This window comes from Dromaius novaehollandiae, chromosome 2 (assembly GCF_036370855.1).
Source record: "Dromaius novaehollandiae isolate bDroNov1 chromosome 2, bDroNov1.hap1, whole genome shotgun sequence".
NCBI classification, from domain to species: domain Eukaryota; kingdom Metazoa; phylum Chordata; class Aves; order Casuariiformes; family Dromaiidae; genus Dromaius; species Dromaius novaehollandiae.
Genome location: NC_088099.1, coordinates 150,514,398 through 150,538,674, shown reverse-complemented (window position 1 = coordinate 150,538,674; position 24,277 = coordinate 150,514,398). Strand labels below are relative to the sequence as shown.

General features: G+C 41.0%; 1 protein-coding gene across 1 annotated transcript in view; it reads left to right on the top strand.

The window, feature by feature from the left end:
- Positions 1-1,496: 1,496 nt before the first annotated feature.
- The window catches only part of RSPO2 (R-spondin 2), a 110,700-nt gene continuing 87,919 nt past the window's right edge, over positions 1,497-24,277 (top strand). Inside the window, exon 1 of the mRNA XM_064507802.1 lies at positions 1,497-1,656. Within this exon, the coding sequence (XP_064363872.1) occupies positions 1,563-1,656 (94 nt within the window). The 5' untranslated portion in view covers positions 1,497-1,562. The remainder of the gene's footprint in view (positions 1,657-24,277) is intronic.

Sequence of the window (24,277 nt, the reverse complement as noted above, 5' to 3'; positions counted from 1 at the left end):
CTCTCCAGTTTTTACACCTGCTCCTTAGCGCTCTCAGTCCTCCGAGGCTCGTTAGGTCCAGCACAGCACCACACCAACAAACAGGTCCGGCACCGCAGCCCGTGAACCAGGGTCCCTTGGCACCTTCAGAGCCGGGGAACAGGCTGTCAGCAAGGAACAGAGAGATCAAGCGACTCTGCAGACCGTCTGGGGTCAGCGTGGCTGATGCTACGAGGAGTTAGTGAACTGTTCTGGATCAGAACTAGCTTCACTCAGAATCACTCGGGTGCTCCCTCCTGTCATCTGTACTATGAGGGTTTCCCCTTTGACTGGGAAAAGCAGTTCTGCAACACCTCTGACAGTAGAGACTGGACTATAAACAGCAAAAAATCACTTACTAAAGTTATACTTTAGAATTTTAAGTGTCATTTTCCCAGAATAATGCAAATAGCACTTTAAAGAAGAGGCTTTGGAACTAGATTGGATTTTAGGGACTCAGAAAAAAAAAAGGAGCGCAAAATAAATAGATCAAGGTCTTAAGACCAGGGGTGAAAAAGAGGAATATATTTCACTCTCAAACACTGCAAAATAAAAAAAAGGAGAAGACGTGAGCAAAGCTCACACAGCTATCAAAGCGCAAGGAAAGCAGCACGCTTTGGGGCGGGGGAAAGGGAGAAGCCTGCTGCGGAGCAGCCCCCGGCGAGAGCTTCTGCGGCGACCACCCGGGGACGGGCGGGGGCGCGGCGGGCGTTAGGACCCCGCGGAGGGGCGCTGCCGGCGGCGCTAGGGCCGCGCGGCGGCGAGCCCGGCGGCGGCATGGCTTGGACCACAGCACCACCTACTTACCGGGGCGCTGCGCGCATCCCCGCGGAGCCGCGCGGCCCCGCCGCCGCCTCCTCTGCCCGTCCTGGCGGCCCCCGCCGACGGGCCGCAGCGGAGAGGCGGGAGGCGGGAGGCGCGCGGGCGCCGCCGCCCCGCTCGCCCCGCGCCGGCGGCACCGCCCGCATGCGGCCGCCGCCCGCCCCGGCGCCGAGGCGCAGCGCCGCGTGCGGGGCGCGCGGAGCCGCTCCGCCGCCCTGCTGACGGGGCGCGGCGGCCGCCCCGCCGACGGCGCCGCGCGCGGGTGAGTGGGGGCTGCGCCCCGCGCAGCGCCGCGCGGGTGGGCGGCGCACGGGCGCGCGGGATAAATAGAGCGCTCCGCTCCCGCGACAGCGCATCCCCGTGGCGCACGGGGTGCCGAGCGGCGGCTCGCCCCGCGCCGCTTCGCGCAAAGTTGCGCCTGCCGGCGGCTCCGTCGCGGAGCCCCGCTCCCGCCTGCCGCGGGGAGCCTGCGTTTCTCGCCGGGCAGAGCCGGGGCGCGCCTGCCGGAGAGCGAGCCGCCGCTCTGCCCGCTTTCCCCGCAGCGCAGGGGCGATGCCGGCCGGCGCGGGGAGTTTGCAGCGCTCGAGAAGCGGAGCGGGAGGCGCGTGAGCCGGAGCCCCGGCAGCCGGAGCCCGCCGCGCCCCGCCGGCGCCCCTCGCCCGGGGCCGCCCCGCGCCGCTCCTCGCCCGGCCGTGCGGGGCTGCCCGCCCCAGCGGCCCAGGATGCAGTTCCGCCTCTTCTCCTTTGCCTTGATCGTCCTCAACTGCATGGAGTACGGCCACTGCCAAGCCGCCCGCTGGAGACGCGGCAAGAGAGGTGAGCTGCGCCGCCGGCCGCTGCGGGACCCCCCGTGGAAGGCCGAGGGCGCGCGCGGCAGGGGGGCGGCAGCGGGGAGCCCTGGCGCCGGGGGCCGCCTGCCTTCCCGCTCCGCGGGCCCGGGCGCTCGGCGCCGCGGCAGGTGAGCTGCCCCCGGGCAGGGCCGGCTGTGCGGGCAGCACGTGGGGCGGCTCGCGCGGAGGATCCCCCCGGGGCGCCGCGACCCCGCCGCCCGCCCGCCGGAGGGGCAGCGCCGCTGAGCGGGAGGCGGCGGCCGGTGACCGGGACGGCGGGCGCGGGGCGAGTGTGAGCGCCGCGGCCCCGAGCCCCCGCGGTGGGCGGGCGGGCGCGGGGCGGCCCCGGCTCCTGAGGCAGCGGCGCCGCGCGCGGGCGGACGGGGGTCGCCGCGCGCCCCGCGGCCGTTACGGCCGTTACGGCCGTTGGCGGGGGGCGCGCGGGCGGGCGTCGCGCAGGCGGGCGCGCCCCGCGGGGAGCTGCGCCCGCCCGGGCTCGGGCACCGCTGCCCGGCGCTGGCTGCGCGGGGCGCGTGTGCGCCTGCTCTCGCGTAGTCAACAGCCGCGCAAAGTTCGCCTTTCCCGCGGAGGGGGAGAGGGAGAGGACGCGCCGGGGCTCCGCTGGGATGCTGGCGCTGGGCGAGCGGAGCGGAGCGGTCGGCGCGGTGAGGCATGTCAGTACAGCACCCGTGTGGACGGCGAGGTTACTGCAGCTCTCCCCCAAACGTCAGCGCCGCGTGGGGCTTCTGGGCTCACCTTCCGCGGGAAAGGGCCTTAGTGTCCGCTCATTCTGGGTTCTCCGGCGACCCCTTTCCCTAGTCTTTCCTCGGCCATGCCTCCCCCGGTTCTAGAGCCAAAGTTAACGGAGCACCAGGTGGCTCAGCTGCTGCTGCTGCCGGTGCTTCAGGCAGCATGGCACTGAAAGGCTGCTCAGGAGGGGGAGCGAGCTACCATTTCCGAGGGTAAGGCAGTACAAATGCTGATAAAACTGCAAAAGGAAAGTGCTTTGCACTTTCAGGCATTGGTAAACTTCGGAGCCGGTGCAAGTAAAGTAAAATTGTAAAGCGATTTAGTTGTGATGGCTTTTCAACTGATGGTTTCCAGAATGTAATTTTTGTGTGTGTGGCTAAAACGATAGCAGTCCTTTAAAGTGACCAGCCTATCTGCGCTAACAAAGGGTATACTGTGTCTTTAATTAAATGTGGAACTACTTAGAGTGCTGGCTAGACAGCGGAGGGTGATAGTGGTATTTCTGCTTTACAACAGAGCTTAAGGATTGCATTGTGGGAGCCCTGAAATGAATAGACGTCTAACTTGAGTTGTGTGAATTGTCCTTCTGCGAAAACTTAAGCTGGTTTTAATTGATCTCATGTTCACTGATTGATCTGAGACCAATAGTTGTGCTTGCTGAACAATTGGCTTTTCCAAAGGAGATTGATTTAAATTAGTTTTTAGTTTAGTTATTGGATAAATAACATCGGTATTGACAGTTGACTTACTGGCACTGTTTTGTTCTGTCACCTAAGGTTTTTGTTTTGTACTTTGAAGAATGTGGTCTCTTTTTTTCAGTTAATACGTTTAAACAAATAAGCATAGCTAACTTTAAGCAAAGAAGGCAAAAATCTAAGAATGTATTCAAAGTTATAATAGACATTTGCCATGACACATGCAGTCTGAAGTAATGCTTTCGTTCAGGACCCAGAATTCCAATAATTTCACAATTTTTCCATATCCCATCTGCAAATAATCAGGCATTCACTGTGGGGTACTGGCAGTTAAAATTTCTCTGGCATTCTGTTTTGTCTGTTACATGAGCTCAGATGCTCCATAATATCATTTTCTTAATGAAATAAAATTTTTGGCATAGATTTAGTCTCCTGTGCAGTAGAAATCAATTGCATTCAGTCTGGAATCACAGGCAGCTATATCATATGTAGCAACCTTCTTTTTTTAAACACAGCTAAACTGTATACAGTAGACTTTATATATCCCTGTTTTGGCACGTTTGCGGATTTGTAGCTGGTGTAGAATACACTAGTAAACAAGAGTTTAAACAGTCTGGGAGGAAGTTTCCAGATTTCTTTATCCACTTTTGCTTTTAACCCTCTCCCAAACCAAGGCATCAACATTGCAATAAAAGGGGAATGATAAGTTGAGGCTTACAATGTGGTTCCTACCTGGCACTGACTTTTTTTTTTATTAGTCAGTCTTACCATATTAAAAAATTAATCTTTAGATTCATGATAAACCATAGATTTTGCTAACTCTGCTGCTGTTCTTAGTTTCTTTTGCAGCTTATTAAAATATTGTTTTCCATAGTCAGTCAGTTCAGTACCCTTACTTCCACTGAAACTGTCCAGGACAAAGGCTTCCAAAGCTAGAATTTGCTAAGAAGGTAATTATGATTACTTGCCTTTCCTTCAGAAGCTATTCTAAAACATATTTCAGAGTTACATAGCTTAAGGGTCAGTAGACTTATCTCACAACTAACTTAGCCTAATACCAAAGCACCTCCTTTCCCTTTCTTGATTAACTACATAAATTGACTTTTCAGTTCTCTTGGATACCTATTCTGTTACGTGCTTGCTTCTTTGGAAATTTTTTACCTTTTCTTCAGTTTTTTTTCTTTTTAGCTGTCAGTGTAAGATAAGCAGCTTCATGTCTTAGTATTTCACTGAATATCACGGGCACATGAGAGACCAGCGTATTTTCCTTGTCTTTGAGAAGGGATGATAATTTTCCCAAAGAGAATCTCAAATCAATATGGTAGTATATAGAAATGGAGGTTAGCCTGTCTTACCACGGTGAGTGGTGGTGTTCTGCAAAAACACTGACTGGAAAGAATGTAGGGTTCATTGTAAACTACCATCTAAAAATTAGTTGCTAGTTCTCTGATGAGAGTTCTCTGACAAGAAATGTCAAAGCGATAGCAGTGCAGGCATTGACAGGGAGACTTCCTTGTAGTACAGAGAGGCTGTGATACGTCCTGGCTGGGGCTGATGAGACCACTGTTCAAATGCTGAGATGTTGAATGGGACACTTTCACACAGCGAGATGAGAAATTACCTCTGTCCAAGAAGAACTTGAGGAAAAACTGTGGATGGGAAAAACTTGTCATTCGATTTAGTTCATAAGAAAAATGTTCAGGAGCATGACAAGGACTATCTTATGTACTCACCTCTGGGATTTCCTGGATGTTACCATTCTCTTGTATAGATGTATATAAGGAAAGGGTCTACCTCTGTGGCAATGAGTGAATAGTAAGCAACAGTAGTGAGGGTGACATACCTAGAGGTGGAAATAGGAGGAGTGTTTAGGAATGGAAATTCCCCAGATGTCAAGGTGGTTCACTGTAGCTCTGTATATAGTGTTTATATGAGTGTATGCATATATGGAGGAACATATTAAGGTGGAATCAAGATTTTGTTAATTAAATCTGCATTAATGCTTGACCATAAACCTGTTTTAATGTAGGAATCTGTTATGTGGGGTTTTAACTGGAAGAACTGACCCCTGATTTTGCTTTCCTGATTAGTTGCTTACATGAGATGGGGATAATCTTGGAGCCTTCTTCTATTGTATTGCAGAGTCAAGCTATGGGAAAGAGTGATAATATGAGTATTATGCAAAAGGAACCTGTGTTGGAAACATACCACAAAGAACATCTTTTAGTTGTCTTAACAGTATCTAAATGTCTACTCTATTCTCCTTGTCTCTTTGAACTAGAAATTTCAGCCTCCTGCTGAAACATGTCGTACATTTGGAGGAGAGTGAAATTTTTATTTGTAGGTTAAAGCATAAAATCTTAAGAGGAAGCTGTGCTTTGAAATATGTGATTTCCTCAGGTGTTATATTAAATGCTTGTAGCATAATTTATGGAAGAACCAAGGCAAGCTGCACTTTCTTGAACAATTTCCCAGCTAATTATGATCCATAGTAAAGCAGTGGAGGATAGCTTCTGTTCCTCAATCCCCTACTACTTAGGACAGTTAATTATAAAGTATTCTTTATATACGTATCATACTATAACAGTAAGAAATCCCTAACACTGAAACTGTTAACAAATCAGGACTTTAAAAAACTTGTGGCTAATTATGCCTTAGTGTCCGATAAGTTTGAGAATTTCTTAAACTAAAATGCCAACTTCTGCTGTCTTGAGCAGATTGAAATGTCTATCACCAGGGCGGGACTCTCTTCATTCAAGAGTTGTAAAGAAACGTCAAATATGAAATTGCTAAGCTAGTAACTGGGGTGTTAAAGCTTTCTTCCTTTCCTCTGGTACCAAAGAAAATTAATCCATAGCAAATTTGTCACCAAATTTTAAAACCTGAGTGGAGGATTTGAGCATGTGGTTAGTTTTCCATATTAGGAAAATTGGTTCATACTGGTGATACAGAATAGTATTAATATGTACATAATGTATAATCCAGAAAAGATATTAAAGCCACTGTAGAGATTTCTCACAAATCTCTTTGGGGGCTCTTTGGTGGCAAACCTGGATGAAAGTGATCTGGTTGATATAGTAAATTTTTATTTCCAAAAATCTTTAGACCTTGTTTCTGAACAAATACTTTAAAAATGATAAACTACCATGAGATAAAAGCAAAGACTTTAATAAAAAGGTAGCAAATGAATGATAGGAATAACTGAACAGTTTTCTTCCTGGTGTTTATGCTGGATTTTTTTTCAGTATGTTGATTAGCTGTCTGGGAAAGAAAGTATGGATGAATGAATAACAAACCAGCTAATAATGCAGTATTGTTGAGAGTGTCAATGCTAAAGCAGGTTTTGAAGATTTGCAGAAGAGATGCTCAAAATGCCAAGAGTGGGATTCAGCGTGAAATTGGCAAGGAAGTTTAGATGCTTGTCCATTAGGTACTTGATTCAGTTGCCTAAAGGAGGTTTCGTAGTGCTGTTTGTGATATTTTAAAGACATCCATTTGTGCCTGGCAAATGTGACATGGGATTTACATGATCTTCTACAGCAACAGTTGTAGGCTGGGCAGGATACCCTGGAGCAAGTCATATGCATCTGAATGAAGCCTTTAGGTGTCTTAACTTCCACGACGGTGGGAAACTGAAAACAGGGAGCATGTACTGGCACACTATAGTTGTATGTATGCTTTTCCTTTTCCGTATGCTTCCCCTTAGCTTCCTTTACAGGTCACTGTTGGGATTAGGATACTGGGCTAGCTGGGTCTCTGGTCAGAGCTGGTAAGACTAACCTTGTATTCTTTTGTATTAAAACCTGCAGGAAGGATTTACAAAGTAAAAGGAGGGCTTGCATTTGTCTACTTGATAAACTTGGTTTAACTGTGTTTTTTCCTTTTATGGGGGGTATGTTTTCCAAGGCTTAGCTGAAATCTGTTGCCAGAGCAGTTCAAAATACACAACTGATACCAAAAGTGAGGATGTATACTAATACAGGAAAGCTAAGATGTTAAAAGTAAGAATGCAGTTTCACATTTTAATGTATCATCTACAATGTACTGTATGCAGGCCAGCATAATTAGTGTGTGATAGGTATGTTATCATGGTGTTTATATACGTTGCTTTTATTGAAAAATGTGCTGTTATTAAAAGTTAAATTGGAAAGTTGTTCACTATCACAATTCAAGGCTTAAAGAAATAGACAATGTTTTTTGACAATGTGTTCTTTTTTTGTTGTTTTCTTTCTCTCACTGCTTCTACCAAGAGTCTGACTAACCCCTGGAGGTCTGCATTCTGTTTTTGATCGTCTAGGTTTTTCTTAGTACTAAAAAAACTACTTTTTTTTTTTTTCCATAGCTTAGGAGTCAAACATGCTGGTCATCATTGATTGCAAATTTTTCCCAGTGGTCCATACATCAAACTCAGAAGCTTATGGCTGAGCCATCTCTTTCCAAAAATGCATCCTTGATTTAAACCTCAGGGGTGAGATTTGTGTGAGTAAACCTAATTATCTGCAACATGGATGTCTATTTTTTTCTTTTATAGTAATGGAGTGTTGGTCAGTGCAATCCATGGAGCTGTAGGTACCATTTAACTCACCCAGTGGTAGATGCCTGCATTTGATTAGATAAAGCATGCCCCAAACTCTATTAAGTAAGATGATTAGATTGCTTCTAACTATAATTGAAGCGTAGCTCAGATACACACATCTTCATTGTTGGAGCTTGAAGTATGCTGAAACAAATCCCAGATGAGAAGGGATCCACCACATCCTTGATCTTCTGACCTCTATCATTAAAATTATGTGTTAATGCAGCTCTGCTAACTTTAACAGAGACAGTGCCTGGAAGTTGTACATTCTCTTGTGTTAGATTTATGTAGTTTCCAGGTGTATTTTCTATATAATACTACATTAAATCAAACTTTTCTTCAGGTATGTCCTCTTTTCACCTCAGTTGTGCTCAGGCATAGTTGGAGAACTTATGTATTTGTCTAAACTCCAGGTATTTGCTAATCCTTTTCTTAGTGAAAAGCATTAGTTCATATATATACTGGCAATAATGTACAGTGTGCAAGAAGTGCACAAGTGTAATGGCTAGACTTTCATCAAGGGCTGCTTCACACACAAATTATGTACTGTCATGGTGTGTACACTCATGGTCTGTGTCGTACTTGCTTAGGAGATGCAATGCTTTGGAAAGCATCAGATGGATACTGCAAAGTCACTTTGTGCATGCAGAGTAAACCCACCACTTTCTGGGGCAGTAATATTGGGTTTAAAGCCTATTAAATCTCCTTCTCAAACAACTTTTGGTGTGGAGTGTGGAACAGGGTGGTGGTATGACTTTTTGGTATTTGGATTCTGACTAGTGCATCTGAGAAAGTGAAGTGTTAAGTGGCTGTGGCTCCTGAGCGCAAGTAGGTAGATGTAGAGGTTGGCTTGCACAGCTATTTCTCGTGTCCACACTATGGCTTTGTCAAGCGTCTCCATGCATAACAGCTACTTATTGACCAAGGTTTATCATTATGTTTGAACTTTATGTATCTGTGCGTAGTAAAATAACTTCTGAGCTTGACTGAAGAAGAAGATGATACAGTTATGTTTCTCTAGGTATGACTGGTCCAGCTCTTGCTCATCATGAGGTCCTGTCTATTTCCACTAATACTTTCCAAAACTCAGGAGAAACAAAGCTGAAATAGATCAAGGTGGTGGTGGTCTCTCCAGTGTTTGTTGCCCCCCCCCCCCCCCCAAGAAGGCAGAGAATAGTGCAACAATGTGTCAAACGCAAGAGCAGCAAGTGTGAAAGAATGAGACCGACAGATATTTTACCTTTCCAGTGTAGTTTCTGCAGTGGAGAGGGGGACAATTACAAAAAAATTGGTGTTTGTAAATATCATATTTAAAGACACTTTATTGATGTTAAAGTAGATGTTTTAAGTGCAGAACGGAGGCCACCACTGTAGCTCATGTAAAATGATGGGATATCACAATAGTTTTTTCTGTAGAGATATATGGGTTTTCTGACATTCTCTAAGACTACAAGGGTTTGAGACCTTAATTGTACGCTTCACCTTTGAATCACTCTATCTCAGCCCCTTGATTTCAAAGCCTCACACATCACAGGCCCTATCAAACTGTGGTCCACAGAGCAGGTGCTAGCACTTTCTGGACATGTGCAGCACACACTGCCTTGTCCTTATGTTAGTACTTAAATGCTCTGAGTGCAACGCTGCACGGAATTTATGTAGCTTTGCTTTAATCTTCATCTATTTTGATGGGACAGCTTGTTTTTTAAACACTGGGATTTCAAATTTCTCTTTGGGTGGTACCATGAGGAAGATTGGTGATTAAATTTCCTGGCCTTTTCACTTGTTTATGCACTTTAGTGTATAAACTGGAAGGAGTGAAAGAACATAAACCAAGGGATAAAATTGTAGTATGGGTCAGAAAGACATGACTTCTTAGGGGAAAGCAGAGAAGGAACTGGTATTTTAAGTACCTTGATTATGTATGATCACAAAGCAAGGGGAGGTTTCTAAGATTCCACCTGTCAAGATGCGGTGAGCACTGTAAAAAATGTTAATAATCTGTTTTACCCGATAGGAGAGGCTTGGAAACATCTTCTGATAGCAGGCAGTTTGTAGATCTTGGTGTTCAGTCATTCATCAGTTATGTATTTCTTTTTGATATACCAATTTCAGTACAGCCAAATACTTGATATATTTGTAAGACTTTGCCCTTTTATAGGGGAATGGAATTTATGCTAGGCTCTCTCATTCCTTTATTTTTATGGGATGGTGCTCATATGACTGTAATAAGGAAAGTGTAATTATCTACAATGAACATCTTAAGGAGGCATACAGTTCTGTAATTACACTCAGAATAAACACTCTTTTAACTAAATTATGAACATTATTTGTTAAGGATAACAGCAAATCTTACATACAGTTAACACAGATTCAAAATGTTATGGAAATCCTTCCAATATGAATTCTGTCTGAAAAAGTAAATTTTGCTTTCTAAGAGTTTTTAAATATAAATCTAAAAATCATCCAGAGTGTATGGCTTATGAGTCTTAAAATAAAAGTTTCAGAGAGATAAATTTATTTTTTTGGAGAATAATCAAGAGTTTTTCCTTCTTAATGGAAAAACAAACACACTGAGATGTAGTGAGATTGGGGAAGGGACCTAAAAGATCAATACTGTTTGTGGTGTCAGCTGTTAGGTACTGTCTAAAATGGCTTTATTATCATTATTTTATTTATTTTTATACTGGGCCATTGCATGAACACTAACTCCCAAGCAGACCACATGCAACAATGAAAACAGTCTGTGCCTTTTATTATACTGGGAAAAATTTGTGCTGTCTTATAAATACTGTTTTCCCTTTGCAGTATGTTAGAGAATTGCAGTGGTGTAGCTGGGTATAAATTTCCTGATCCAGACAAGTCTTTTGCTTTTTCTGAGTTGAAATGTTGGGTGAAATATGTTGCACAGAAAGCTATACTCTGAAGTAATGTATGGTCTTTTCAACTGTATGGTTGCCACCTTTTGAAATACCAAAAAACCCAAACCAGCCACATCAGACAAATGGCTGTTGTGCATGCACAGATTAATCTGCACATGTATAGCAGTGCTGACAGCCACCAGCACGTCTGTACTAAAACTTGCTGGGCAGGTTGGAAACCACTGAAATAGCAACGCTGTTCAGCAAGGACAAGTGTTAATGATTTGCTCTCATATGTTTTTGAATTACTACTAAATTTCTGGTAGATAAATTTTCATTATAAACCTACTGATCGACTTTCCTGTAGAAGCTACTGACAAGCATGTAGCTAAGATTCTTGAATGGACTTATCATCTTTAACATTATCTATATTGAGATAGTATTTAAGGATATCAGCTGAGATGAGGCCCTGTGGTGCTGGCACTGCTGGAGACAACGACAAAGAAAGAATCGCTGAAGCTAGGTCCCCAGAACAGTGTCTGTCCTGGACTTCCCTCCACTAGCAGAAATGTCCTTTGGTCTTTCATTACAGCTGCTTCAGACCTGTTTTATGAACTTTTACAAATGGCTGCCAATTTGAAGTGCTTCTCTCTTGCCAGGAACCTAAGAACAAAATGTTTTGTAAGGTGTTAGTTTTATTTATCTAGCCTCATCAAATTACATGTTTTAATACCTTTATCATGAGCATTCCAGTTTTTACTTCTAAATCCTGTTCCCTGTCCTTTCCATAATGAGTCAGTTTTTTCTCCTCTACTTTGCTAGACTGTCACTTCTGAGGAAAGTAGACCTGAGGAGCAACCTTTTGGAGTAAGGTAGTTGTGTGCCTTTGCTGTCGTTACCCTCCTCCTGTGGTAACAGATTATAATAGTTTTTCAAGTTGGATAGGATGCCTCAGCTTCTAGGCCATCAAAACTGTACCTGGCCTGAATGCATGTCTTGGTGATTTTAGAGGTGTCCACCAAATGTTGATTGCACATGGGAAGATTGTCTGGGTTGTGTCGCTGTTACAGGTCTGACATGGAACAGTGCTGGAAAGTCTGCCTTGCTAGTAAGAGTACATTCAGCAAGTTAGATTTCTTTTATTGTTAGGCTTCACACACAAAAATGTTTGCATTAATAAATGTATGCTTTAGGTAAATGTTTAGCAGCATTCTAGCATGAAAAAATTAGTTAAAAAAAACATTGGAGTAAATTAAAATATGTAATTGAAATTGTGCTTCTTGACAAGCGTTTTGTCCTCCAACTGTATTTGGTACAGCAACGCTGAAACTTGCCAGTGATTCCAGTGATGCTGAGGTGACAGTGGGTCATGGTTCCTTTTCATGCTAGTGAAACTGCAGAATTACAAGTGTTCATCATAACTCTTTTATTCCATCTAAGATTTTTGCTGGACTATATCTGTTGCACTTGGCCTTCAAAGGTATTTTTTGGGGGGAAGGGGAATTGAGTTTTAGGAAACACTTGTATCTATAGTTTAAAATGAGAAGTTCCAGACATTTCTGTATTGTTCAAAGTAACTTTTTTCTGTAACTCTTACCTTGATTCAAATTTATTGTCTTTCACAAAATTATATTTTATTTGAACAGAATCTTCAGGTCACCCAGTGCTATACAGTGTGCATCTCTACTGCTGTACAGATGTCTAATAGTAAAAATATATACTTTTGAAGAGTTCAAGTAAACAAAATGGATGCAGGATAGGAGAGGAAGAGGAGACAGAGTAGCCTTGTGATTAATAGCTTGGGGTGAAGTAGCACGAACTCCTACATCCCAAGTCTCCGTACTTGTCCATATTCACTGGTTTATGCTGCCCCCTGTGTTCGGGGCATGTGCTAGCACTAACTGCTATTTCAATTTGAGGAAATAGATCATCAAAGCTCAGCCTCATTTGGATCCTTCTGAGCTGGCACAGAGGCAATTCAGCAAATCAACAACCATCCTACTGTCTTTCCCAGATTTCTGCTCTATATGCTCTATTCAGCTTTGCTTTACATAATTTCTAACCCATGCAGAGACTTCTGTATTTTGTCCACACAGATCTAGTTCTGCTCAATTTTAGGTACTTCTGCTAAAAATGCCTTATCTGCATCTTGTGCCAGCAGTATTCTGGAGGGGCGGTTTGCAAATGTATCGGGACCTAGCTTGTGCCTGCTTGGTTTTCAGTTATCTTAGGCTGCTGTAGAGAGGAAACATGGAGAGCCTAGTCCCTTTAGAAATCTGTAGGGCTAATGAGCTGAACCGTCTGCAGTTGTAACTACCTTAACACCTTTGAGAGTACTGAGATCAATGCAGAGGAGTTTCCTGGTATTCGGGATGACACAAGAGTTCCCAGCTCTATCACTTCCCCCTCAACGAGAGTCCCATTCTAGCAGAAGCATTGAAATAGCACTGTCCTACCTCCACGCTGTATCTCATTTCTCCCTCCTGTACACGCTCTCATGCAAACAGAGCTGATGTTGATGCACGGGGAAATATAGGAGGACTATTCAAAGTCATAAAAATAAGGTTCTCTGTCATACTAGTTTTACATTACAGGTTCCTTGATCCTCTTTTTTCTTTTCAAATATTCATATAAGAAATATAAAATTGAAAATATCATTCATTGTGAATGAAATGATTAAGATACTGGAACTAACTCTGATTTCAGTGTATTTGTATGTCAGGAGTAAGTCTGTGGGTAATACCAATCTGCATCAGATACAGCATGTATTTCTGAAATGGTGCTTGCTCCGGTGCATATTGTATTCTTATACATACTACTCTCAGACTTGTTCAGATCCCACAGAAGACTGAAAGTCAGGCAGTTCTCATATTTAAAAGCTATAGTTTACTTCACTACTAATGCTATATTTGAGAAGTCACTCTTTTTCATTCCTTTTAGTTCTTTCCATCAGACTCCTGGAAAAAGTCTAGCTGCTTCCAGCTTTTATTTTAGTTATTGTAACATTAGCAGTGGCATAAATACATGTAGGGTTTTTTCAGCTTTTGGAAAAGGATTGAAATGTGACTCTAGTAAACCTGAATCTGAAGACAGACTTGGTTTCATATTGTTTTCTCTTAATAGCTTTCCAAGCAGCCACTAAGTGAAACTACTGCATATTGAGCCTGGTGTAATATGAGGCTCATTGGGTAAAATAACATTAGTCTCTGCTACTTAAACACACTCTGGAAGGCTTAAGGAGGAGAGGAAGGAAAATATTTGAGGAGATCAACTGGATGTGGTCGAATACAAGTAATGTCACCTGAGAAGGATTAGAATTTGCCAAAGCTTGACCTGAACGAAGACCTCCATTTAGGGCTTGTGTTCCTACCAGATCAGCTGTAGTAGTTTTTGCATGCACAGTTTTCTACCAGCATTCATGTAGTGAAAGAGTCCAGTGATTTACTTGGCTCCTGTGTCTCAGCTGCACTAAAGTGTTTTTTTTTTAAAGAAAAAAAATCCCAGTTTAACATTCTTTCTCCTTATTAGCTGCAGCTGGCTTTTTCTAATTATTGAAGTCTTAAGTTTTTTTCATCTACACGCTGTTGCTTTTATCCTCACAGAGCTTAGTGTACGCACTTTAGCTGATAAACAGCTACACGTGTAGTTGATACCCTTAGATGTGGAGACCTTCAGAAAAATATGTGCACTGACACTTTAAAATCCAAGAGAAAATCCCCTGGAGTGTTAGTAGCAGTGGTACTTTATCTACCATGGCCTTTGGGTTTTTCTCCCCTGTTAGTCTATTTATGAGGGGTTAGCAAACCCAGTAGCCTCATTCTTAACATGCCAATTTTGACAATCTCTGAAAATCATTTATTCTTCTGTTTTTCTATTGCCTTTTGGAAGTGCTCAGAACACTTTCCTGTGCACCTCTCTGAATTGAGGGGTAGCCCTTATAAATGTAGAAATTGAGTCCTGGGGATATAAAGGCCTGAGTTCCTCTGAGGTAAGAGAGGCCTGGGGATGTTTCGAACCTCTTGAAAATCAAGTCACAAGAGATTTTTAACTCAACTCTAGTGTGAATGGGGATATGGGTAGAAGGAAACAAAATGATTACTCCCAGATCATGGGACTAGGAAGATGTTCATCATAGCAGGCTGTTTGTAGGCATTCCTGCTAAATCTTTGATATTTGACCATTGCAGGTTAAAAGTGGGAAGTATTTTTATATGTAAATGAAAGCAATATACCTTTATTAGAATTAAAATTTTTAGAGGAGCTATTTAATCATATGCTTCTGGGTTTAGGCTTGAGTATTACAGACTAGGAATACTCTAGTGTGGAAGTGGAATTTGCCTTTACCAACAAGAGGTTTCTTATACCTTTCTCTGAAATATTATTGACTGTTGCTGGACTTAGTAATGCTTTTGCTCAGTATATCAATTTCCACATAAAATTTTCATTACAAAGCTTTTCTTTTCAGAGAAAAACAAAATCCATCAAATGGTAATTGGCTCTAGACTTCATGAGGTTCAGCATGGTGTGTGCCACTGGTGGGTTGATTTTTCTTTTTAAAAATATGTTAGGCTGCGGTTAAACCTTGCAGAAATGTAATGAGAAAAGGCACACAACAATGACATGCAATGCTATGGAGGAATAGTGTGTCTCAAGAGATTTGTATTGAAATGAGTTGATATCAGAACCATATAGTATTATCCTTCTTTCTCACTTACATCCCACACTGCCAACTTCTGATATTTTGTCTAAACCAGTAACCATTTTATTTAGCCATAAACTGCATTGACTTATTTTTTCATCACTGGTTCTTACAATGTTTGTTTCTTGTGTGTGTGTGTGGTTTTTTGTTTTTTTTTTTTTTTTGCGGGGGGGGGGGTTCATTCACGCTTAGTTTGTAACAGAGACACTCTACTCTCCCCTAGTAGTAACGATGTAAAGAGTCCCTAGATGTTCTGCTATATGGAACAATTTCTCTTTTTGTAGGTATGTTTAGCCAAGGAGAAGGCTGACTAGCTGAATGTTCTTGATAATATTCAAGTACATCCTAGAGCTTTGCATTTGCTGTTTGATGTTCCATTTTACAGCTTTACTTTAAATGCTCTGCAGGGATTGCGGTTTAGTGGTAAGAGCATGAAACTTGAATCCAAGGTGCCTGGTTTGCTTACCAGCAGAGCTGGTCAGTATGTTTAAAATGTCAAATTCTTCTACCCACCACCCCCAGTGATGGATTTTCCCATGTATGTCTGCGGCAAGTTCTCTCTCTTCTCCCAGCTCCCCATGACTACAGGGGCTCTTGCTATGAGACTCTGAGCCTGACCTTCTCTTACTCCCCCCCTTCCCCCAATAAATGTTGAGCATTTGCAACTTAAATAGGAACTGCAAGTCCCTTCTGTATGTCTACTGATCTGGCTTTTCATTTCTGTGCCTCAGGTCCTCTGGTGCAGAGGGTATTATTTTATTACAGTGCAGTTTACCCATGCAAACCACTGATACAAATTGAAGATTCTAGAGTGTTGATCTCTCTAGACAAGTATACAGTTATTATGAAGAACAGTAAGTGCATATATGGGTTTCCTGCCTCCACAGTTTTATACTTTGACTGGACAAACATCTGCATGAAGAACATTGCATTCATGGCAGTGATCCAGGAGATTTAGAAAATGTTTGCTGTATGTATGTAAAGTCTACTGCATTCTCATGTCCATCTGAGGTGAGATAGCAAAACCTGTATGACTGTGCATTTCTGCTCTGTGGTATGTAGAAAATACTGCAATTTCTTCATTACAGGTGATATGTCAGAATATTTAACAAGGTTTTTATCGTGACACATTTTACAAACTTTCAGGCACAAAAGATGAGCTCTTCATATGCAAATAACTATTTGCAGTAGACTGAGTTAATCTCAGCAAGAACAGTTATATAAACAAAAAAACCCAATTGTATTTTATTCCACACAAAACCAATTATGTCATGAAGATTTTGAAAATGGCAAGAAGCTTCAGGCAGCTCAGACTTGGATTATAAAACTAAAGTTTTTCAAAGATGCCTGTATTTAGAGATATTCAGTTGAACACCTTACTGTTTCTTACTGTAACTTATCTGAAAATGGAAACAGCTTTTAAAATTCAAGGCATTCTCAAAATGAAGAAATGTATGTCTTATCAAGCATACTTGTCTTTACCTCCACAGAGCTGCCTGTGTGCTTCCTTTAATTCTAGAATCCCTTGTTATTCACATTACAAACCTTATCTTTGTAATACGAGCCAAGTGACTTTTACCTTTTTTAATGAAGATATGACTTGTCAGTTTTTAAGATCATATTTGCATTTCTAAAGAATTACCAAAAAATTCAGTAGCCCTTTGCAAAATACTGATTTTAATTTCTGCTTGAAATGTGCTGAATACTAAACACCAAGGTAGCAGAGGGTAAATATAATACTTTTTTTGTTCTCTTCCTTATGATGAAATTATGATTTGCATTTAGAAAAAATAGCCATTAAGTGCCATTCTTTCTGGATGCAATGCAGTCTGCTGCGAATTAAGTGGATCTGAAATACAGAAGCTACTTCTTTATATGTCATTCTCTAATGGTACTCTTGCAAGATGAGAAGATAAATCTATACATATCTGAACAGCAAATGAGTGCCGTCTGTTCTAGCTCAAGATTTCTAAGTCTACTCCTTCATCATTGTTTGATGTCTCAAACTCTGATGCCTTAGGTTGACAACAGAGAGGATGACAGAAGTTTGGTGGATGGCTTGAATGTGCTAAGTACATGCAGAATGTAAAGCACAATGCTGTCGGGATTGAATTCAAGTGAATTCCTACAGCTTGGTGTATGTTTGCGTAGTGTGGAAACAGTGAGAGTTTGAGTTCTCCTTTTCATACATCTTCTTGTAACTCTGAAGCTACATATATGCATATATTAACATATATGAATGTGTCAGTCTGTTTCTCGACTGTATTAGACTCAGTGTTTAAAAACACCTATTCCGCTTTTACTTTTGATCCTTCTGCCCTTCCATTTTAAATTGATGGCTTTGCTCCACATTCTGGCATTCATGTGCAACTTTCACATTATTTTTAGCACTTAGTTTTCTTTCACAGTTTTTTCATGTTTCTGTAACTTCGTCTTTCTTGCCTGTGAATCTCTCATTTTCTCTCTGAGTTTATTGCTGAAACTGTGCTCCATATTTATTGGAAGTAACACTTCTTGTCCTTCCACCTCCAAAAAATCTGTCTTTGTTGAAAAAGGTTTTATTGGTTCATTTTTTGTCTTGGAAGAAAGCTTTGTAGGAAGCTTTGAAATCTTTTAAAACTTTGTAATTTGAGATTTTTTTTTCCAGACATCTAGCTATCAATTAGATTTCCACAATGACTATATTAATTTTTTCACAAGACTTAAAACAGGATGACTGCAATGATAAGGGACTGTCTCATGGTACAGAATAACTAATTTCATTTCCTGACTCCCAGTCTGTGAGACCTTGGTGAAGCTGTTCAGTCCACTTCCTGCCTCCACCTTTCTTCATCTGGAAAATGGGACTATAAATTTGTCCCTTCTCATAGACATGTAACAGTACTACAATGGTGAAGACTCTGCATATCTCTTAGAAGAAATAAATTCAGTTTTATTACCTAGTTCTCTCTGTTTCTACTTGTGTTCTGCTGCATACCTTTTTTTGGTCTGGAACTTATAATTTGGAAGTAATGTTCCTTAGCGTTCATTATTTTCTGCTTTTAAGGCCTTTCATCCATGCTCTTTGGAAAGTTCCTTCATGGGTGTGCATTGCCACCTTCATGATGGACAAACCCATGTCCTTGGGCTTTGGATTTGAGAGAGTTCTACTTTTGACATTTAAATTGATATGTAGGTTCTTTGAGACAGTTATAGGGAGAGTTCTGACCTTATGAAGCAAATGACACATCTTCCATTGATATGAGTGGAATGAGAACATCACCACTGGTTCACAAGTACTTTGTGAACAGCTGTGACAATTGGATTAGATTTGTTTGTGAATGAACTTTACTTATACAGTCATTTTCATAGGTTCTCTTAGGACTGTGTTCCTCTGCTGCTTTGCACAATACTTTGCATGTCTTATGTAGATTATAATGAGGCCTTGGATACTTTAGAGATAGAAGAGGTGAGCTGGAAAACAGTCTGTTTCTAGTGTAGAGCCAAGCTTATTACTAATGCTCATTAAAAATGAGAGAAAAGGATTTCCTTTAGGCTTCTGAATTTTATTTACTCCTTCTGTCAGCATAGTCTTGGCATGTAAAATCTTTTGGGCACAAGTGAGACTTAGTAAAAACACTCTAAGAGTTGTTTCAGATTTGGCAGTAAATGAACTACACTCTTTCCAGCCTCTTAGCAGATAACAACTGCTTCATATTTTATTAGAACACTTTGGCTCCTGACATGAACCTTAGACCCATTAATCCTGTAATATAGTGAATAGGATTGGAAAAATACAGGATGTAAATATGTTCTTCATTATGCTCTTTAATACTAACCAGATATATAGTGTGCATTCTAGAACATGGTAGTCAGAATGTACTAAGCAACTAGCAAATTGTTGACAAGGCTCATCTGCTATTCATTATTCTGGGGTTAAGAGCAAAAAACCTTAAGAAATGTCAACTGTTTAATGTTATACATTGATGCCTATCACATCTTGCTCGATGTGGCTTAAATAGATAGGGCCAGTGGCTTTACCTTCAGCTCAGTATTCATCATTGAAACTGGAAACAAGGCAGCTTAAAGAATATGTGAAGAGTTCTTCAGTAAGCCCTCCAAAAGAAAGACCTCTCAGTATTGGGAATGGTTACATTTGACAGTGACGAGAGTAACAAAAAAGTTCTAATTGGTGAAGCAGTAAGGGCTTACAAGCTCTTCTATTTTACCATGATCTTTTAATTTGGGACTGGATATTCTTCCAAAGTTTAATGGGCCAGTTACTCAGATCATTTAAGAAACAGGAAAGAATAATTTCCTACTGATACATGTAGCATGTGCTACAAGGATCTTAGAGGTGATGACCTCTACAGTCTCAGTAAATTAGTTGGTGTTGCTCAGTGGGCAATTGGATTGCAACAACCTCTACAATGAATTGGTTACATAAGCATACTAAAAGAAATATGCTGCTTTGAAATACTGCTTGGTTTATTAACTAAAAATTGAGAAAACTGGATTAAAATTCTGACTTGGTGCTTTACATGTAAATTGCTTTTAATTGTGTGATTGCTTGCATGTAAGATCAATGAATCACAATTTATGTGAAGTCACATATAATGTTTTCAGATCACGCTTCCTTGAAACATTGGACTGTAAACTGGAAGTTTAACCCTAGCTAAGAATAACTTGTGTATTTATCTGTAAGTCATAATATTTACTGTGAGGAGCGCTCTTGCAGAAAGGAGGCTTGAAGACCTTTGTCCTGAATACAGTTTTCATTTTCCCACACAGTATTTTCCTCTTGAATCAGTACTTGCACTGTCAGGGCTCTAGACTGCTGCTTGAAATTTTTCAAAGGTGAAATATTGATTGAAGCTCTTCATTATCTGTGATGTTTCAAAACTTCTTGAAGTCTATGATTGCAGGAATGAATGGCTGTGTGTTGCAGTGTTTCATTTTGTTTATACTGAAAACTGTCATTTTTTTTAAAGTTCCCCTTTTTTTCCTGTAGAGTCTGTCCTGAAGATATTACAGTGCATTGCCTTCCAGAATAGACAGACTTTCATATATTTGTGTAAGTGAAAAGACAGTTCCTTTATAAATGAAGGTCATGGTATTCTTTTGGGACCACCTAATTAATGCATTATTGTTTATGTAATAATGCTGCAAAATTCTGGTGTTGCATTAGTGTGCTGCCATATCACTCTTTTCCTTCTTCTTAGAAGACAGAATAGCAGAAATATCAGAACTTCAGTAATGGTATTCATAAGAATGAATTATGTTGCACTTCACTAGCAGCTGAGCAGTAAAAGACTCATTAGAAAAAAATTTGCAGCTTTACTATATACTTAACTTAAATCTCAGATCTTTTCTTTAGTACTGTGGAAGCATAGTGGTCTCAGTCCTGAAGTGAGTGTATGCTAACTTGGGGAAACAAGTAAAGAATCCAGTGGATTTGGTGGAGGAAAATTAGAGAAGTTTTCCAGTGGTGGGGGAAGATAGGCAAATAGGAGACAAAAAGCCCACAACTTTTTCATGAAAAGCAGACAACTTTCATAGAAAGTATCATTTAGTAAAAAGAAAAAAAATTGCTGAACAAGACGTCAGTGGGGCAATTTATAGCCAGTCTTAGAAAACAGCATCTAATTAATTGGCATGGGATTTGGGGGTGCAGTTTTTATTAGGTCTGACCAGAGTGCACTGTGATCTCTTCTGAATGAGACTTCATGGAAATATGCTAACAGCCTGTGCACAGATTCAGAAAACATTCCTGTATTTGAAGTGGTTTAGCAAAATTCATTTATCCATTAAATCAAGAATTGTGTTTAGGCTGCAGGACCTGATGGCCCACATAATGTGCACCGGGCTCCTAGCAGTCATATGTAAACTGTCTAATCACTCTCAGCTGTGTTATAACAAATAATTTGAAACTTAATATCTACCAGCACTGGTACCTGTATCTGTAACAGTGGTAGACATTCCTCTTATTATTCCTTAAAAAAGATGAAATCCCTCAGCAAAAGATGTTTAGATTTTTTTTTTCCCCTGCTACTGTTAAAAACTTCTGTTACAGTTTGGCTGCCTGTCGTCCATGTTGCATTGTTTTCTTTGAACAGAAGCCAGTCCTCTTTTTTCTTTTTCTTTTTCTTTTTTTTTTTTTTTTTCCTCAAGTACTTTGCCATTTGAACAACTGTCAGTAGAGTGAAATGCATTCGCGTGCTGAGGCAATGATGATTTTAACAGGTTGCCAATGCACTGAAGAACGCTCCAGAAACATCCCTGGATATAGAATTCCCTGCTACGAACTGCTTCTTTCGAATCCCAAGGCTCGGCACAGTGGGCAACTATTACTGCCTTGTCCACTGTGTAGCTTTTCGTACTGGTCAAAAAAACAGCAAACGCTTTTGTGGTAGCATTTCTTGTTACTCTCTGCTCACTTTGCGTTGGTCTAAATGTGTGCGTGGGATGCAAAAGCAATGAAAAATTGCACCCTGTGTTCTGTAGAAAGATTGTTTCTGTTTTTGTAATGTTATCTGATCTATTGGAATTTTCCAGATATTGAATTGAGGAACCCAGATCTGCTGAAATGTATTACAAGACCTGGGAGAGTAGCCTGAAGGTAGGATTGTGGTGGGTAGATAATATAGCTGTACAGTCCTTTTAAACAAAGCACATGTTTATGTGAGAATTTGGGACTAGTTGAAGCAAAATTGTAATGAGATCTCTTGAAAACTATCATTACACACTTTCGTTTTAACTCAAATACAAAACTTGCAGCGGTAATGAGAAATCAGTCTCTTTTCCTAAACGGCCATGTCTGAGCAGATGTTACGGTGTTCTATAGTTAGCCCAGTAATTAGCTTGATTGCTCTGCAAAGAATCCAAGAAATCAAGAATGTAAAGACTACAGTGACTCATGTGAGAACATTTGCTGTCTGCTGTAGTTTGATTGTTAATTCTTGATTGCATGATTACTATATGAAGTATTCAGGGTTCTGCAACCACAGAATAAAGTATAAGAGGTGATTTTCAAAATGAAATCTTTTTCTTAAGTTCATGTGGAGATGATCTTTCTCCTCCTTGTTCAGAATAAAGCCAGCAAGACCAGAGTAGGAAGGAAAAAACTGCAAATAGTGTTGCTGCTAAATTGCAGATGACAATATCTGCTTATTTAATCATTTAAATGGGAACCTTACCTTCACCTAAATCTGATTTCAACTTTGTTTATAATATTTAGCAGGTGCTTATAAGTGGGGTTTTTTTGACTGCCAAAATCTTCCACCAAATGATCACCTATTGGTCTCTTCCCCAACTGAGCCCAAGCCCAGTATTTGTATGATAATGGACTCAGTGAGAATTGCTCAAAAAAGAGTGACTTCTGCTCAAAAATGCACCTTGCATATTCTCATCTTAACAGCCATGTAACAATCTGTGGGCTGGAGGCTGGCCTACAGGGAGACCAAACTGGCTTAAATGGACCATCCTCTCTTCCCTCCTGTTTTCTTTGATTAATCCACTTCTAGTGACCAGTGTATGTATAAGGTATTGTATCTGCTAGCTATCAGATTCCCCTAGACCCTATGGCAAAATGTCACACCTTCAGAGATAAATGTTATGTTACATTGAAAATGGTGGTCATACAGACTTGAACATTTGAAGCTTTTAGTAAGACAAGGGAGTTAGTTCCTTGACTCTCATTTGTGTCTTTAAGAATCTCTCTCCTTGACTACTTAAGAAATTTACTAAACCTAGTATTTTGGGGAGATTTTAACTTTTAAAAAGTGTATTTGCCAACAGTAGAGGGCTGACTAGAGGTAGATGAGTCTTTTATGTTGCTTTGTCTTATTTAGTGTCCCTGCTGTGAAGTTTTTGATCCACAATCCATGTTTGCATAAGTGTGTGTGCAGGTGGAATGCGGATACATTTTCTGAATCTCTTAAAACTCTGCTTCTTTTCTGTTTGTTGTTTGGGTAGGATGCTTTGCAAGAAGATAGTCACTTGAATCTTGAGTGCACACCCTGGCCCTTGCCTCTGTGACTCTTCTGTCATGGCCCTGATCTTGAAGTACCATATATGTAAAGAGTCATGTATATACATACTGAACTCCATTGAGTTCAGGAACCACAGCTAAGGCTGAGGCCTTAATACTTAAATCAGGAAGTCCAAAAGAGCATAAAGAAAGGATGGTGGGGAGGGACTATGCTGATATAACTAGACTGAATATGGCACTGAGAGGAAGCAATAGTGAAGAAGGCAGTTTTTATTATGGAAGAGCGATCAGCTGAGTTGATTAATTTCATGTGTGGGTCAGATTCTTTTTAAAAATTTTATGAAATTAAATGTAAATTCTTTACTTGGAATATTGTGGTTGAGTATGGCTATGCTTGTGTAACAGAAGATAGCAATCGATACATAAAAACAGACAAACTTTTCGAGGTATCGGGAGACTTATAGGAGAAGCACCTCTTCATTGATTTTTAACAGCAGCTAAAATGTGCGTCCCTGACTTAATTGGTGTCAAAGTTACTTGTTTTGCATGAAATTAATCTTATGTTTCAGCTAACTATAACAAATACTGTTCCTGACATTGTTTTAGTTTATAGGTGCTGATGACAGGGTCTGTGCATCTTATAAATTGCATGCAATGTGTAGAACTCTTATTAATTGGTGGTGGAAGTTACAATCCATATTTTAAATAAGTAGCATAATACAGCTATTCAGAATTACACCACAAGAAAGAGAGGGTTTTAATGGGCTCCATATGTATGCTTTTAGAACTGGTTGAGTAAAACTTTGCTATACCACATAATGGTAAGCCATCAGTGCTATAATGTCTTTGGGGTCTTTTAAGAACCTTCTTTATAGACACTCTTCTGACAAAGATTAATTCATTAATGGATTCAATCAAACAGTCTTATGGTTCATATTGTTACAGTAAACAGGCATCAATGCTGGTTGCATTGTTCCCTTAAATCCCTGAAAACTGAAATGCAATATCCTTCCTCTTTTAAGGAAAGCTCATTTTGAACAAGCAGCTTTTCAAATACGATA